General features: G+C 34.8%; 1 protein-coding gene across 3 annotated transcripts in view; it reads left to right on the top strand.

The window, feature by feature from the left end:
* Positions 1-18,837, top strand: part of C1H8orf34 (chromosome 1 C8orf34 homolog) — a 159,244-nt gene extending 140,407 nt beyond the window's left edge. For all 3 annotated transcript variants that reach the window (XM_088058172.1, XM_088058174.1, XM_005517106.2), the window contains 3 exons: positions 2,801-2,874; positions 12,663-12,783; positions 18,048-18,837. In XM_088058172.1, coding sequence (XP_087914298.1) covers positions 2,801-2,874; positions 12,663-12,783; positions 18,048-18,541 — 689 coding nt within the window. In that variant the 3' untranslated portion in view covers positions 18,542-18,837. The remainder of the gene's footprint in view (positions 1-2,800; positions 2,875-12,662; positions 12,784-18,047) is intronic.
* The last annotated feature ends 213 nt before the right edge of the window (positions 18,838-19,050 follow it).

The following is a 19,050-nucleotide window of genomic DNA, read 5'->3' as shown; positions in this document are numbered from 1 at the left end:
ATGATAAAAAAACCTCATAAAGTTATTGTTAAAAAACCCTAAGTAACCTAGGCGTTGTTGTACTGAATTCTTAGTTATGTCCTCTTACAGATGTATTACATCATGAAATAGTGACTATCAGGCTTCACTTACCAGGTTTATTTGAATTTATGTTCTGCTGTTGTTTATCAGTACTAGTGACCTTAATGAGGGAAAACTGTGTATTGGGAAGTGCTGTTGCAAATCATTCATTCAAGAATAAGCAAGCAAAGTGCTGATGCACAACGAAGTTGAGAGTAGCTTTCTTTAGATAATGATCTGTTTCTGTTGTTAGATCTGGAACATCTCTCCTGTGAATTTCAGATAAACTAAACTCAGAAGTAATTGGCAGAACATCTGATCTAACAGCCCTTATAAATAAGACTCATTTTAAGCAATTCCACTTGCTAAAGTTAATGCAGTAGCTTATGTGAAGAGATCACGTGCAGCATCAGACACTATTCTGACTCCACTGGCAATCTGGATCTGGTTCTAATTAACCACTACACTGATTTCCCTCTAGTATAATCCTGCTGAATTGGACAGACTTGTGTTGGATTTAAGTAGTAAAAATGAGAGGTAGGAATCAGGTCTCAAGACTGAACACAAGACACTTTAAAGCTGCAGTTTCTTTTAACTGTCCTAAACTATACCTCTCAAAAATGTTTCCCTTTTCCATTAGACCACTTCACCGGAAAGAACTAAGGGAAGAATTTAATAGGTTCCTGATTTTGACTAGATGCAGCAGCATACATGACTGCACAGCAAACTTCCCCTGTAGATGCCAAGCTTGTCTGGTTTGTCTCTTTGGTCAGTTCTCCACTGAGCTTTGCTCTTGTTCTGTAGCGGTAGATGGGGAGAATGGCTGAGGCTTCTAAACACACTACAACAGAGCGGATCCAGAAAAATCTACATCCATCAGCCCCCACTTTGCTTTTCAGGTTGGGGGGATTATAGAAGCAATATACTTCTACATTTTTTGGGGGGGTTTAAGATATGTAGAAACAGTATCGCTAAAGGATAATTGTTCATTTACTCCCAGTTTCCTGTAAGTACCATACAACCTTGTTTCATTTGTTTCATTCTCTTCTGCTGAAATGTACCTTACCCTTTGAGTGAAGCCATGATACAAGGCAGGAAAAGAAGACATTATTGCAAATAAAGCTTTTGCAGTCTATGCATTCTTGTAGAAGTAAGTTTAAAATGCAGTATCTTATTAGAGAGTAATCTCATAATATAGGAGAAAAGAAAAGTATAAGGCTTTTAAACCACTCCTCAAATTATCTGAGAAAATCTGTTTATTATGTGAGGTTCTTTGCAGTGTATTGTGTAATTCCACATATTCCTAAGGTGTGAGCAGAGATTGTTTCTTTTGCGCCTCTGCCTGGAATAATATTGATTATATGATAGGTTCTGTGGTACTATGCCACTGTGTAAATGTGGTATTTCCTATTTTATTGTGCTATGACATCTACAGCTCTATAGATTATATTGATATATAATACTTTGCTAAATAAATTTTGCTACAGCGAAGTTCACATCAGTACTTTATTCCCTGTCAAACAGGAGTCACTGGTTTTTATTATTTGCAGTTAGCTAGTAAAAACGAGAAAAAACTAAAAAGTATAGTTTGCATAGTTGGGCATTTTGGTTCTGGTTTGTTTGTTTATTTTTGTTTGGTTGGGGTTTTTTTCCTTTTAAGTGTCATTATAATAAAAAGTTCAAAAGAGACATTAGGATGTAGAGGAAAAGTTTGGAATTGGGGACGTTCGATAAAAACATGGGCATATGAAACACATACACTGTTGTTCTGGTGGAATTGCATGACCAGAGTAAAAAATTAAGGATGCAAGTATGTGGGAATTAGGACTGAGAACCAGATAAGGCAATGGCAAAAGTGTGGCATCATCTCCCAGTTCCCAAACGATTTCCTTACCACAGCTTTGCATTATCATCGCTTCTTCACCCTCCACACCAATTTGTGTTTGCAATGAATTGGTAACTACAGTTGCCATGTTTCACAGTAAGTTCTGCTTTCACAGTAAGTATAGTCTGAGATGTTTAACATATTGGGTTCTGGAAACATAAGGACCTCACTGCTAAATGTCTGAATAACAGCAAAACGTAGGGAAGATCAGAACGTCTTGTTTTACTAGGCTGCTGATGCAGCATCTGAGTGCTTTAGCAGAGTGTTGGGCAAAGAGTGAAGCTGCATAGAATGTTACTTGGAATTTATTTCTCTGACATGGGCGCATAAAATCTATTTTAAGTCATTACACATGCATCAAAGAGACATTTTAGACTCCTCACAAAATTCTGACATTTTACAGATGTGGCATTATGGGCAAAAATTATACTTGCAAGGCTTTGAAATGTTGTCTAAATTGACCAAATCTTTTTACTTCAGGAATTTTAACTGAATTAATTGAATTTAGTTTTATTCATCTTATTAAAGCTGGAGATCCACTACTCACTTTTGTAAAGGGTAAACAGTATTTAGTTTAAATAGTAAAGGTAATGAAGATCGTAGAAAATACCTTGGCAGCTGCAGGAAGCTTGCTTATCACTCTAGTTATGTTAGAGACACTGTTCCATGTTGCATTAAGGTTGTAAATTAAAATCAGACATAAATTATAATCCATTGAAATGTAACTGAAAATTAGTACATTTACAGTAACCACATTTACCTTCCCAGCAGTAAATTTTTAGGCATTAAATTTTCAAGGTGACTAATGCTTACTTGATTAGTGATTTACATTTCTCCTGTGCCTCTTTGGAACAGCTCAAGTACCTGGGGTTGAAACACTCACAGAAGATATTAATGAGTTTCAGAGTGCTTCTCAAGTGGCAGCATCTGTAAGTACCTTTCCTTATGGACAATGGACAATACTGTAATTTTTAAAATTAGTTTCATAAAAAGTAGATTTTGCACAGAGATAAAAGTTGTTTTTTCCAGCACTATCATGCTAGAGAGAGGAAAACTAAATTGACGTAACCCTTCTGAATTTTCAGTTCTCTGTTTTAATTTTTTCATTCTAGGAAAGGTGGTATTTTGAAATACATTATTATAATCTACAAAACCACATATTGTTGGGCTTGCCCATTAAAAGCACAGTAATTTTATACATATGCTATATGTTTTTAAATGCTAGTCAAATATTACCAGGTAGTATTCAATTTTATAAATTGAAGAGAATAAAATAATTCAAAGTCTAAATTTCATTCTGAAATATGAAATTGTAATATCTCAACTGTAATTTAGATTTCTGTTACTATTTGCTTGAAAACCAATAAGAGCAGTTTAGTTAAAATGTATGGCTAGTTTATATGTAAATTTTAAAAGAATGCAATACTATTCTTGGAAATATCTCCATCAGTTGTTTTATTTTGAAATTTAAGAAAATCTTTGCAGATATGCAGTTTATGGAAAACGTAACTGCCAGTAGAATAATTTTAAAGAATTATGTAATCATGATTTTGGTTCTACTGGTGTTGCACCAGGAGTTTGAATATAGGGTAAAGAAGGGATTGCTTTGTTTTTTCCCTAAGGCAAATAAATTGACAAAAGTGTTAATTTTTGCAAAATTTTAGAAAGTATAAGAGGACACATTAGTTCCTGTTCAGTCTGTTCAGCAATACTGGTTTATAGCACACTTTAGTGTTGGTATAGGAAGTGAAAGAAGGGCTCGGTATTTGTTAGGCAATATAAAGAAAGGAGAAAAATGGCAACGCAGATTGGTTTTGCAGTCTTTCAGTCAGCTGATTATGCATTGTGAATAAAGATGGATAGTACTGAACATAAAGTATTTACAACCAGATTATTTATCAAAGCAGTTGAGAGGTATTGAGTTCCAGATCAATTCCTAAAGCTCTTTGAGAACTTCTTGGAGTGGAAGAACCTCACAGAGCATTTGCTGATATTGGGTGAAAAAGCTAGCATTATTTGGAGCTTCTTTTTCAAATCTCCTTTCTGCTTCCCACCAGCAAACAGAGGGGTAAAATAAATTTTGCAGCAGTTTCTGAACTCACATTTTTGATTTGGACTCATAGCTACAAAGTTTGATTTAGTAATTCTGCAGATGTGTAACATAGGGCGAGAGAAACTAATTGAATTACATAGAAAAAAATACAAAGAAAACAGAAGTTCATTATGCTTATTACAAAATCTTGTTACAGAAAGGTACAGCCTTCAGCTGAACAGTTTTACGCGTATGCTCTGTCTGTGCAGGCTTAGGAGCAAACAAACAATATGTACCTGTGTTCATTTCATGCTCTGGTAGTTCCAGGCTTATTTAAGGTTGCCTGGAGGATGAAACTGCCAGAGGCAGTAAGATTACCTGGGCTGAATCCCTGAAAGCCACACTGGCTGATGCAGTAATTACAGTGCTGCAAAGAGAAGACAAGAGCGGTTGTGGCTCTTGCTCTGCCTATCCATCCTCTCCTCAGGGCAAAAGCAGATCTTTCCACATCCCCGAGCTCTTGAAAAAGTACTTTGCCTAACTTTCTAAGGAGCCAGTTGCTGTTAGTTCATATGCTGTGGGGTTGTTTTTTTTTATGTATTGTGTCTTAATGTTCTTGCTTACATAGTGTGTAGCTAGATGATTGTGTACTTTTGTCCCTTTATAAAGGCTTGATATTCAAAATGAAATTCAACTATCCAACACGTTGTCTGTAATTGTATCTCCTCAAAAAGAAACAAATGATCCAACTGTTCTCATTGCCTTTCAGGGCTCTGAAGGAGAGATATGTTCCAGGCTCCCCAAATATTTTTCAGTGAGATTTATTCTTTGACAATCTTGACATACAAAATATAGTGATAAAACTGAGATGCCTCATAGAAGGCTGTGTAGATAAATGCAATCTTGCATTTATCATGTATTTCCACAGTTCTTCGAAACAGTTAGAAAGATTCCTGTAAAATTACTTCAGAATTGATACCAAATTGTATTCTCATGACTTTAATGATTTTTAGATATTTCATGAGATACAAGATGAGGGAAAAATAGAATAAGATGTTGATCAGACATTTCTCATAAATTTGACAAACTGATTCATGTTATTCACTCAAGTGTGCATATTACAAGTAAAAATTCCTGACATGGTTCAAGGTGTGCAATGTTTAATATTGGTACTGCATTCCAATAGGGTAATTTGTATTTGTTGCTAGTTAAATGGATGATTATATAAATTTTTCTCTGCTAATGTATATTTGACAAATTTTCCTCAAAGATGCCTCGGCCTTCAGAGGATAAGTGTTTTGAGAAAATTTGTAGGACAAAATAGCAAGAATTATGCATAAGGATTTTCAGAAAAAAAGCCATTTGGGTTCGTTTTATTCATGTCCCATGTATGAATCCACATGTAAGATCTTTAATGTGGATACTAAAACAATCTGGGTACGAGTACTCAAAAGAGATAGGCAACATCTATATCTATTACATGTAATAGATGTAATGTAATTTACACTATGCTTATATTATTATTTTCTTGCAGCTTTGTATATGTTTACTGTTCTATTTCTGAAAAATCTTTTATTTTTGTCAGACCTTTTTCTTTATATTCTTAAAAATAGAATCTTTTGCTATGCTGTATTTTTCATAAAAAGAGTTAATGTTTGAAAAACTGAGAACTTTCATTGCTGCACAACCCCAAACATTCTGGGCAAATAAGTGAGTAGAGCTGGCAAAAAGCTGGTTGAGGTATTTACAGGAATCAGCACTTTCCCCAAGTGTTTTGTAAGGATTCAAAGTGGAAGGAAGCATTCAAAGCATCCTTAGAGATCCTAGTTTACTGCCTGGCAAATATTTTGTGTAACAAAAAGTGCCAGGCAAAATGCAAAATCTTTTTATTGAGATTTTTTCACTGTGGTGAACACAAAGTTTTCTACCCAAATGTTTAGAACATTTCCAGAAACATAAAGTAAAATAAGACTAAGAAAATAGAGAAGTGGTACTAGGAAAAATTTAAGTCTCCTGGAATTCTAGCAGAAATGGAAAATCAGGGTGTCAGAGGAAGCTGCTAACTTTTCCGTGACTAACAGGTAGAAACAGGGCACATGCACTGAGAAGATCACATCGAGTAGCCTTTGCCTCTCACTGACTTGTTTCTTTCACCACCTGGATCTAACAGGACTTATGCTTAATTTTTGGGATATTTTATGTGAATCTTGCCCTGTACATGCACGTAAAAAGGTATTTTTTTTCTTTGTAAATTATCCATGTAAGGCAAATCAATCCGAGTGCAGCAGAAACTGGAAGAAAAATGTTGTCCAACTGCAAAAAGTGTTTCTTCTGCATGAATGTGCCTTGGGTTTTTGTTATTTATTACTGTGGGAAAAATACTGTAATAAAGTGATTTATAGAAGTGTTTTGTTTTAAATAAATTTATTCCTGTATTCCCTACTGCTTTGGAACATTTCATTTGCTTTCATAGAGGAAATACAGACATGGATTTTCTGTGATAAATGCATAAATTCTTTAATTCAGTTTGTAAAATTACTTGAAGCTTCATGCACAAGGAAGGACTAAGCTTTTATGCTTGCTGTCAATATATATTGAATACAATAATGCAATATTACATGATTTCAGTTCTATTTGCTAGAAATTTTCATAGCTTTTCCCATTTTCCCCCTAGCATAATAATATGAAGTAACTTAATTATTTGTTTGAGTATAATCAACAGAAATCATCCAAACTTCTGCATTTAACTAAATCTGTAAATTTACTGGGTTGGGCTCACCGTTTAGTATTTAGCAGGTTAGTCATTCAAATAGTTATTTTAAGATCACCCTGCCACATCAGAAACAACAGCAGTTCACCTTTTCAATATTAAGAATTATATAGGTCATATTTATATCATATTTATGTTCAAATTAGAGATTTATGAACATATTTATGTTCAAATTGGTGTGTTCTGATACAAAAGTTTTCAAATCCAAGCTGGATTTTTTAATTATGTAAAAATTCAGGGACTTGAAGGTGAAATTTCAAATTTTAACTTCAAAATTTAAATATTCTATAAAAATAATAACAGTTAATATTAGATTACTTCAGCTCTTCCACAGGTAGTAAAAAACACCCTACACAAATGTATAAGCTTTACCACTGTTAAGTAAGTTAACAATACAAGACGGTTAGAAAAACATAATATCAAGGTTCTTGGGAAATAAGTGATATTTCCTTGGAGTAGTTAAGAAGGTAGTTTGAATTGCATACCCTGAACCTACTTGTTTGAGACCTCCTTTATGTCAAATAAAATCTACAAACTAGACATAGATTTTGTATATATAGCTAAAAAAAAAAAAAATCTACTTGGGTGAAAATATTCTTATTTGCAAATATTTAGTCCTCTAAACCATAATTGAAAAAAATATTCTTAACTTTAGAAAAATATTCATGACAAAAGGAAATCAATTAATTCCTTGTTTTTACCTGTCTAAAATTTTGTGTTCTTGGGCATGAAAAATTCAGAAAGATTAGTCCAAATAACAGTAAATAATACAGAACTGAAGTTTAGAAAAAAATTATTCAGGTTGCATTTCAAAAACTGAAACAAATGTGATTCCCAGGTGTCCACATATTTCCTGCTTCCCTCTTTCCTGTAAACAGAAAAACTATGTGTGAGTTAACTCAGACTACCATTTTTTCAGTGTAAGGTTTAGTGTAAAATGTGCTGCTGGCTGCCTACCAGGGGAAGCCAAAAGCTTGTAATTTCAATTACACGGCATTTCAAGTAGAACAGGCTCTAATGTGGAAGGGGGGATTAGAGGTGGCAGCCGATATTGTAACAGAGCTCTGAGAAGCCTTATATCTTTACAGTATCAGATGGTTTGCTCACCTTATGTCCTTGAACAGATTATGGAAGCTGAAAGATTAAATATTAAGTGACCGCTTTACAGAAAGTACATGTTGAGTGAAGAATCCTTGAACAAAATACTGCACAAAAAAAAAAAGTCCACTGCATGCAGAACATCTGTACTCGCCACCTGCTTGACCAGAGTGGAAGGGACACTTGTAAACAGAGTTCAATAAAGAGGTTTTGTTTGGTTTGGTTTTATTTTGTGGTTTTTTAGTTTTTTGGTTTTTGTTTTATTTAGAGGTATCTCTGTCAAACGTGTCTATTTAAGATATTTAAGTTATTCAGCAAAAAAAAGCTATATCATAGAAAGCTAAGCCCAGGTGCATTCCTTACACTTTTATCTCCTGAAGCTACCAATAAAATTTCCACTTGATTAGTAAAAACATGTAGAATCAAAAGTACAATAAAAACATTTTTCATATACTTACAGCTTGCCAGGAGCTAACTAATTTGGTTTCACCTTTCTCTCATTTCATTGTTGTAATTCAGTTTAGGCAGTCTTCCATGTGGGCATGCACCAGAATACCTAGATTTTACTCTGGGAGGGGCCAAAATGGCCTAGAAATACATGCTGAATAGTTTATGAAGACCTTTTATAGTCAGTAAGGAAGAGTAATTAATTTTTGAACAAATACTTGATTTCCAGGTGATGTTGTAAATAAGTTGGTGCCCTAACTCTTGATTTTAGATGTTCTGAAAAGCTGTACCTTTGTAGAACTCACCAGGTGTCACTGGGTATTACATAGCCCAGGTCAATTCAGCTCGATGGTGAGATCAAGATATTCACATCTGCACTCATGTTTTTTTTAGGGACAAAACTCTACTGATTCATGCTGTGTAGCATTGTGCTGCAGATTGAAGCACAGAGAGTGACCTTGGAAAAAGTTTCTTGCTCTTATTCATGACCTCCTTAATTTTATTTCCGTTCCATTGTGGCAATCCCAGTAAGTTATGGTATTTTCCTGAAGTTTGGGGCATCAGTGATGAGAGGGATTATCTCTGCCCTTATTGTGTGTAATTTTTTATTTTAGCAGTAATTTTGCTAAGATATATAAAGAAGAAAAGAAAGCAATAATTAAGGTATTATATGTGAAGAAATTACGATGATATATAAAAAAAGTCACTTAAGAAATGGACACACAGCTGACCTTTGAGGTTGACAAATGTATGCCAAATATGTTTGTTAGAGCTCACTGCCTCACCCTCAAAATTTGAAGATGATGAACAGGACACAGAGTTGTTTCTACAATTTAGAAAGACAAGAATGTCTTTCAGTAACATCCTCTTACTTAGATCTCATTAATCTTGTTAATGCAAATAGGCCATTTATAAATTTTGTGCTAATATTTATAAAGTGCAATGAATGAGCAAGAGCAATGGTACTTTGGAAGATGCTGAAATAATTGGAAGGATTCTATGCACATACTTCATACATACATGCTATATTTTTCAACTACATTCAGTCTGCTGTGATTATCATTAAAGTCTAAGATAATTGACGTTAGTGTTTCATCTCTGCAGTTCCTGGCTGGAAGACAAAGGGTAAGTTTTGGTGAAGTGTAGTAAGAATGTTTAAATAAATGGTCTGCAAGCCTGAATCTCTTTCTTAAGTGACATATCTGAACTGCTGCTATGTATCCAGTGGAGAGAAGAGGCATCAGGGAATTCTGCTAGAGCTGTACAAATTCATTTATCCTTGCATTTGAATTGACGTGCTTCCAAAGCCTTCTTGATAACGTTCCCTACTTTCAGCTTGTGTTTGTATTTTAGGAATAAGATTGTTGCACAAATTGTTTGCTGGAGACACTGAGAACCTCTGTCTGTTTATGCATTATGCACCTAGGTGAACTCATAGTCCCAAAATGTTAAAAAATCTAACATTTTTTAATGCTCATTATTATTTAGAAATATATTAAAAAATTACCTAGGCCTGTCTCCAAAAATGTTGTTGATTATAGTCATGGAATATTTAGCTTCAGAGAAAGAACAAAAAATGGTTACAGTACAGTTTTAATGAATTCTTATGCCCTTTTTCCCCCAGTCATTTTGATTCTCTATCAAATAAGCATTTAATTGGAAGATACTATTATTAAAAGCACATAATTTGTTATGAAATGAAATTTCTAATATTAAATATCTTCCATAGATACTATAGCAATACTGTTCTGATCTTTTGTGTAGCAATTACCTGATAAAATGTCATAAGCATACGATATTACATAAAATAGAAGATGCTCAGGAAGAATTATAAAATTTGGGGGAAAATTCATCCAAAGTTATCTGTTTCACAGGGTGTTGGAACTATGTATCTGAAAGGGAGTTTGAATATGTAACCATAGAGAGCTTCCTTTATTCAGTCACCTTTGTTTTGTATGAGCCTTACACGGCCACTGTGCATAAAGGGAAGAAGTACAGTGAAGGCAAAATGTACAAAAAAATCAGCAGAGGTTTCTAGAAAAGAAAGATAACTCCATTTCATTTCCAGAAGCATTTCCAGGACATGGAAAGTGAAATCTCATCAGGCTAGCCTTTGGAAATATGTTTTAAGGAGGTCAGGAAGATACTGAAAGCTGATAATTTGCTATAATAAACTTGAATAGTCCAATGTAAGAATATTCTAATATTCATTTGGTTGTCAAGTATTGCCACAGACCACTGACTAATATTTATTCCATATTTTATCACATTTGTATTTATGAATGAAATTGTATATTCAAAAAAGGATTAATCCTTATAACCCCGAGGTTTTTTCCTTATGCTTTTTTTCAGATATTAAAAAATATACCCTATAAAATGCAAATAAAAATATACTTTTTCCACCATAAAAATCTGGGGACAGAGAATATCTAAAAATAGGTTGAAAAATGAAAAATTTGAGTTCTCTTATATACCTCTTCTCCCTTCTCTTATTTAGTTTCATTTATTTCAGAGGTACTGATCACAGAATAATATATTCTTTCATTTAGAGATAGATATTGGATAATTAATATCCATTTGAAATAAGAATTTAGGAATATAATTTAATAGAGATTAATATGCTGTAGTGAGCTCAACAATCCCAGTTATTTGGATAGAGAATTCACAGTGAGTACTCAAGTGAAAAATGCTCAAAACCTCTTGGGGGAACAGGCGAATCAGATCTAGTGATATGTCTGAAATAAAAATACTTGAAGGTGAGTTCACTTCTGAGTAATGTACTGTTTCATTCAGCTATTCTTCTGTATTTGCATGGGATTAAATACAGGTAATTTTAATCAGGGAAGAATCAGCATAAAAAACATTTGGCAAATAAAAAAAATGTTACTGTTCTAATAACTTTATGTATTAATAAGGACAGAGTTATCTGCAGCTTCAAACTATTTTATATGCTGGTAAACATGACTGGGCTTTTTTGCATAGGCACAAACAGCATTATGGTATAGCTGTTGCTCTAAAAATATAAATCCGTGTTATCATATTTTAAAGATGCATGGTTCACAATGATCACTTGCATTCAAAACAGTGTTTATTTGGAAGAGGTTAGGAATGATGTAAAATAGATCCCATATAACATTTTACTTCTGCAGAATTTTGCCTACTTTTCTAAAAGGGGCAATTTTGTTTAAAGCAATTTTTTTTTTTTTTTGTGAATAGAGATGATATCAGACCTATATTTTTGTGTTCATCCTTTGAGCTGTGTTGCACCTTTCTATATCGGATGAGGGTCTGGCCAGGGAAGGGCTATCAACCAATGATCCGCAGCAGCCCGATGTCAGCTGCGATGCAGCTCCAGCCTGACGGACTGTGGAGTCCCATGTGCCCCATGTGAATGGGGCCACCGGTTTGGCTCTCCCTCCTCTGATCAATCATTCTTCTCCCTGAAATTGCTTCAGCTTAATGTCTTTGAAACACTGGCCTCTCTAAATTTGCCTGGTATTTAAAGAAAGTTTTTAAAATTAGTAAGAGTGAATGACAATGGCCATTGCATAAGCCTTGTTTCTTTAGGAAACCAACAAAACTTCCTAGACTACAGATGAATTGTTTTGATGAGTTAATAATGTAAAATGTATTTCAGATAAGCTGTCAAGAATTATTTGTCTTTTTCTTTGTTGTTTTAATTTGGTTTATTTATGAGCAAGTCTCACACAATTGGTCAGATGTTTTACTGTGTGTTTCACAAAAACATCTATCAAGTTTACCTCATAGTATATTTTACAAAAATTTCCTGTAACTATATTGAGCGGGTTCCATAAAAAGGAAATAATTATGAGTACCATGGTGTTCAATAAAGAAGAGAGTGAGACTCACTGAAAACCCTTTCAAACTGTTATGTTGCCCTGATGATTTAGTTGCCATTTCTGAAAGGAATACTTCTTGCAGTGACAAAACAGTACTGGAAATTTTGATTAGGAAATTCTATGATATTCCCAGAAGTGCAGCTTTTCAGCGATGCTGAGCCAAATGTTATGGTAATTTAAAGTAAGTGTAATGCTTACTAAGTAATTGGAACTGCAGAGAATGTAAATCATTGAGGAATTTGTCCTGTTATGATGTCTCAGCATAGAGCAAGAACTTACATGAAGGTGTATATTTCAGTTATTTTAGAACTGCTTCTTCTAACTAATTCCTATTATTTATTTTATGTATGTTAAAAAATGATATTTTGCAGTATTTTGCATAAAATTTTATATATTCTACATAATAAGCACCAGATTCCTGACCCTAGATGGGGACACCACTTTTTATTGCTTCATATATAAATATGAAACTGAATTAAAAGTAATCCATTTTCTTTTTATCTGTGTAAGTCTCAGACGGTTTGGACCTTGGATGCCGTGACTGTCAGACCTGGAGGTTCCCCAAGGCAGAAACTCCTAAAGGACTCCTTAGCAGCAAAAGAACTTCAGACCATGGAAAAACACCTAGCTGGTATGTATGGGATCAAGGAACCATAAAATGCCTAGAAGTACTCACCCAGTTTGCTCTGCCAGTATTTCAGACGAAGGAAAAAGTTATCTAACTAACATGCCAATTAAAATAGATGAAAACTTTATTCTTTTTTTCATTGAAGAAAACACAATTAGTGTTTTATTTGTAGATGTAATGAACTTCACTGTAATCACAGTAAGTACACTATTTAAACAGTAATTAAACCATGTTAAATATGCTGTGGTCTTAAAGCATAATAATGCTCCTTTTGTTTTGTTTTCATATTTTACCCAGACTTATGCAATAAGGAGGTACTGATGTTTTATTTACTGTTAAATAGTCTTTAAAAGCAGGGTGCAGTGGATCTTTAACTGGAGAATAGATTTCTTTGCAGGAAAAACCTTGTTCATGAGAATTCTGGTTGAGTGAAACCAGTTAATTTGGAACATCTGCAACATCTTTGATGGGGTAACCATTTGTGAAAAGTTAAACAAAAAAAAAAAAGGCATGGGGTTTTGGTAAAAAGATGTTTCAGAGCTTTGTAAAAATTAATGAGGAATATTCTAAAATTTAGCTTGCAATTTATTCTTCTTAGGAATCAATGTTTTCTATCTTCAGCTTTCATTAAAAGGTCTGACATAGACCTATAGTGTGGTAGTCCTATGTTATGCATGCCATTTGTCATGTGGTGAAAGCTTCATGGGCTAATTCTATAAAAAGTAATGCTTCACTGGAACATAAAGACTGTATATGTAAAATGAAAGTAGAAATGAAATTTATCTGATCATTCTAAGTTACTCTGAGAGTGAGGCAGAGAACACTTTTCATGTGATTTTTTTTGAAATACTATGGAGATTTATCTTGCCAATAACAATGGTGTAAAGTGCTGTATCCTCTTTAGAAAGGGGGTGTTGCAGCTGAGGTCAAGGCAGATGACAAAGCTATGAGCACAGCGAGGGAAGCTTTTTAGGAATAGGTTTTGCTCATAGTGGAGCAAGAGCTAAAATTATGATACATGCAAAAGTAGTCTTTTTAGGTGGGTTTTGTGTCTGACAATATAGTTGCTGTATTTTATTTTAATTTTTTTGATATGTTCATAAAGCTTACAGCTATTAGAGCTGCAGCCACTGCCAAATTAGACTGAAAAATCCATGAGCCCTCTCTCTAAACTGAAACTCCCAGGAACATCTAGTGGGAATCAGGAGAGCAGTAAACCAGTATGTGGTTTCTGTAGCATAGTAGGGACCTGTGTACCCCAAGGGCCCTGATAGTGGTACTGAGGTACCACTTGTTTTCCCTTATGTTGTCACTCAGGAGGTGTCTGGTGAAGATCTCCCTACTTTGATTTATGTCCTTCTCACTTCCATGGTCATACAAGCTGTTCTTTCATGCATTATGCTATAAAAAATGCAGTCCTTTGGCAAAGCTGACAGTAATAACTACAATATTCAATAGAATATGGAATTTTAAATACTCAATTGACTGTAAACTAACTAGCTACATTCACTTAATTTCTGAGATTCCTTCTGCAGTTGTGTTACCCACAAGATTTTCTCTCTCACATCAGTGCTGCTCCTGTCATTTGACTTTGGGCCTGTTATTTCAGTAAATCTGTAACATGAGGTTCAGCCATTCTAGCATTCAGTAATTTTTTTCTGAGAGCTTCACATGAAAACAGCCCAATTATTAGACATTGGACTATTGTATTCCTAATAATTCATGTGCTATTATAACCCCAGTGGTGCTTGAGACAATTACTCCCCTTAAAGACAAGAATAATGTAATTTCTGTGAATAATCAGTTCAGAGTACCTCAGATAATAATGCTGTGGTTTTGCTCAGCCTCATTTGTCTTACACATTTGCAAAAGTTCAAGTGTCTGTGATATCAGCAAGTCTCTTGTTTCAGTTATTTTAGCAAGCACAGTGGAACCTATTAATTCTACAAAATGGCTGCCTATCTAGGCAGTAATTTAGATGCCTGAGCTATGACTTGGATTACCTGTGTAATGATGAAATATGGCTTCCTGTCTCTGATACACCTTCTTAAGGGGCCTGGCCTTCCCATATGGACTATGTGCTGGATAAAAATCACTCCTATCATAAGGCATAATTTGGTGCCTGTGCCTAAAATAGGAGCTAGTACCAATTGCCAGCAAATGCCTCAGTACCTTGATATTTTAAAGCAGCAGTTTTAAAAAATCAGATACTGGAGCAGTTTTCTTTTCCTTCTCTACATATGGCTCATATTTTTTTTTTTTTTGTCTAAAATCCAAGCTCTTATGTTACTATGGCTGCTTTATATAACATGCAAATGGAGAATTTTTTTTTATTTTTTTTTTTTTTGGTAATTGATTCCAGTATCTTGCCAGTTTGGTTTGTTGCACTGATTTTGTGGTCTTCGTATACTTCTGGAAAATATTTTATCACAAGAACTGTTAAAAAATAAACAGTTTTTAAGTGCATATGAATCATATCCTTATTCTGGATATTTTTTAATTTGAAAGCAAAATGCCTTTGTGTTGCTCTGTTGAATTTTATTTTCATTTAAATTACATCAACAAGGATTTTTAAAAATCCTAAATCATAATTCAATTGTATTATTTAATATGGATCAGATAATACTACAAAGCTGGGAATATGTGATTTCTTTTTATTTCTGGATGAAAAGCTTATATTAAAGCAAAATCAAACAGAAGATGTGTAAATAAAACTAAATAATTATGCTATGGAAACATGTTAATTATATGTAGAGTAATGATTATAATAATTGGTTTATCTGCCTGCTATGAAATTAAGTAAACATGAGCCAGCATATAATGTTTATTTAACACTTATTAAATCATTCAATATTCACGCTATTTCTTAGCATACTGAATTCACTACAGGCAAGTTGGGCATTTGTAATTTTGAAAAGAAATAGACTAAGCTGGTTTTTTACAAGACCATATTATTCATTTGGTTTAAATTAAGTAGCCCACAGTATCATTTATTGGCACCTGATTTTTTGCCAGGGATCTTACACATTCTGCACCAAAAGAGGAGCAGGCAGCTGGTTAAGGGAGCTGCTTCTTCCCCCTCTAAGATCAGCTCAGTTGGTCAGAACCTGGTACTAATAATGCCAGGGTCTTGGGTTTGATCCCCATGCCGGCCAAACTGAAGAGTTTGACTTGATGATCCTTGTGGCTCCCTTCCAGTTCAGAAGATTCTGTGATTCACTACGCCACACTCACGAGACCACACCTGCGTGCTGCATTCAGCTCTGGGGCCCCCAGCGTAAGAAGGATGTGGACCTGTTTGGACAGGTCCAGAGGAAGCTATGAAGATGCTCAGTGGGTTGGAGCATCTCTCACAGCCTGAGACACTTGGGGTTGTTTGGCCTGGAGAAGTGAAGGCTACAGGGAGAGCTAATTGTGGCCTTCCAGTACCTAAAGGGGCTTGCAAGAGAGCTGGAGAGGCACTTTTTACATAGGTATGTAGTGATAGGACAAGGAATAAAGGCTTTAAACTGAAAGAGGAGAGATTTAGATTAGATGTTGTGAAGAAATTCTTGACTGTGTGGGGGGTGAGGCACTGGAACACGTTGCCCAGAGTAGCTGTGCATGTCCTGTCCCTAACAGTGCTCAAGGCCAGGTGGGATGGGGCTCTGAGCAACATGATTTAGTGGAAGGTATTCCTGCCCATAAACCAGGGGGGTTTGGAACCAGGTGACTTTTAAGGTTTCTTCCAGCCCAAACCATTTTCTGATTCTATGAAATTCCAAAGTAAAAGCATAGTGGAAGAGTCATTCAAGATATCATAATTTCAAAATGGACATAATTAATTTTAAGGGATCAATTAGAAATTTTCTTAATTGTGTGCTAGAAATATTGACTATGTTTTAAAATTTGCTAACAGAAAAATATTTAATCTTTAAAAAGTTGTGAGACACTTTTATCTGAGGCTTTCACAACTATTTCAGTTTTACTAGCTTTTCTAATGATAGTATTTCAATTGTGTACAATATGTTGTATTAGACTAGTAACATGAAATTGTCATGGCTTTTTTTCCTGTTTTCAAGATCTTATAAAATATGTTGTTGTTAAAGCCAACACATCTTTAATTATTTAAGTTACAACATTCCTTTTATACCTACTGGTAAACACAAGTGAAAGAAAATCTCATTTTCCAATATGCAGTTTAGAATCTGTTTCTTCTAGGACTTTTAGAACCTGAAATAATTGTTATCAAAATAAAATTACTAAATGCTTATTGTAGACAAGTTGACTTAATAGGTGTTTAAATTAGCAATTAGGTAGCAAGTATATTAGCAAGATGGCAAGAGCCTTGCTAATTTACAGCTTCTGGGACTGTGACTTGTGCATGTTTACGGGAAATGATATTGCTGTTTTAAAGATAATCAGCTGTCTCTATGAAAATCAAGTGCAGTAGAGTACATGCCAGTGAAAGTTCGTAACAGTAGTATATGATAAAATAAACTTGATTAAATTGTTTCTTTAGCTCTACATTTGCATTTGCAAGGACTTCCAATATGTTATCAGTGCCAACCTAAATTCCAGCTATCCCCGTCTGACTTTGATGGCTATATACTGATTTAATCCATTAGAAGCATTAATATGATTTAAATTATTTCAGAAGACACTTTTAATTTACTGTCCTTAATCTGTTGTGTTTTTAAAACAGATCTTATTTCTTATGGCTGTATGTGAGGTAGGAATTAGACCACCTGATGGCCGTCACCTTTCCTACTTGAACTATCACAAATCCAGACATGCCAGAGTTCAATAGTTACTTCCTTCAGAGTTTTGGTTGGGCAGTAGACAGCAGGGCCAGAAGCAAAAGTTTTGCCTTGAGCCTTTTGGATTGCCCTTCAGTGCAGCTGAGGGATAACAAGTTTACATCATTGCTCCATCTTGGTTTGGTACTAATCTTGATTTTGTAGTAACTGTGCAAAAGCCACAGAGACATAACTTTGAGGAAATGAGGAATTTTTATAGGTTGTGTTGACATTCAATGAAGAGATAATATTTCATTTCTGCAGGGTAGTTGTGTTCACAGTGAATCAAATGTAAATAAACTTTAAGGAAATGCTTGCCAAACATTTGCACTGTTAATTCTGATGCCTTTTATTTTAAACATGAATAGATTTTCTCTGCACAGCTTCAGGTTTTCACTTACATTGGAGAAAATCATTAAGAGTTTTAAACCAGAGAGAAATAAACAATGAGTTTCTTTCTTTTCCATTTGTTCATGTGTGTGTGCACAGACATTGAGAAGGACCTCGCACTGTGGGAAGAAGCAAGGCTCTCAAGAAGCCCTGGTGTCCAGCATCCCAGTGTAGTTACATCTGACCATCAAAGCAATCTTCCAGCTGCACAGGGCCAAACCCCAAGGCCTCAGGTGCCAACTCCGACAGGGAAGAACATTCAGCTCCAAGGAAACAAATCACCGCTGCCCGCTAACAGCAGAACACAAGTCCCCAGTGTCACAAACAGCAGTGCACAAACCAACAGGCCATCAGCTCCAGGGAGCAGACCTATGACCCCAAATAGCTTGTTGTCACGGCCTCTTAACCCTAGCAACCAAGGAAATAGGGAAGGCATTATTAGCATGCAAAGAAGCAGATCTTTGTCATCTAAGAGCCAAATGGGGAGGACCCTCAGTGCTGCTTCAGGGCTTTCTGTGCAAGTGAGTGGAGATGTTGTTGGAACTGTCACTACTCAGAGAAACAGTTTATCAGAAGTAAGATTTTCAATTTAATGTTTTTGCTATGTTTAATAATGCAAAGACTTGATTGCATTTTATGTTCAAGTAACATCAGTATACTTAATGTAACCTACTGTGCATAAAGAACTTGAAATATAATGTTGAGAAAATTAGCAAGGAAATACTGCTCAGCTTTGAGAGGTACTCATTAGAAAATGCCAGTATTATTACAGAAATCATACTGAAACATGTGTCCCTCAAATTTACCATGAGCTCTGTAGGGCTTTGCCTGTGCAATGCATAGCAGTTTTATTAGCATTACAGTTTCTAACAGGTGCATACCTCTGGAATATTAAGCAAAACTTTATCTAATCTTTATGCTTCATAATATTTTTCCTGCCACATTGGAAGTGCATGATATTTTCTTGATCTACTTTTTATTTCATACTTTGGGCAATTGGAATAATTAGTTAGGCATCACTGAAAGGACAGGTTTTTCCAAAGCACCAAACTGAATTGCAAGACAAAATGTCCAACATTGTTGAATGACTAATACTAAATGC

Source organism: Pseudopodoces humilis, chromosome 1 (assembly GCF_049639895.1).
Source record: "Pseudopodoces humilis isolate 2021_Gansu_Grassland_sample_001 chromosome 1, ASM4963989v1, whole genome shotgun sequence".
Lineage (NCBI taxonomy): Eukaryota > Metazoa > Chordata > Aves > Passeriformes > Paridae > Pseudopodoces > Pseudopodoces humilis.
Note: the sequence above shows the minus strand (reverse complement) of the source record. Positions and strands in the feature narration are given on the sequence as shown.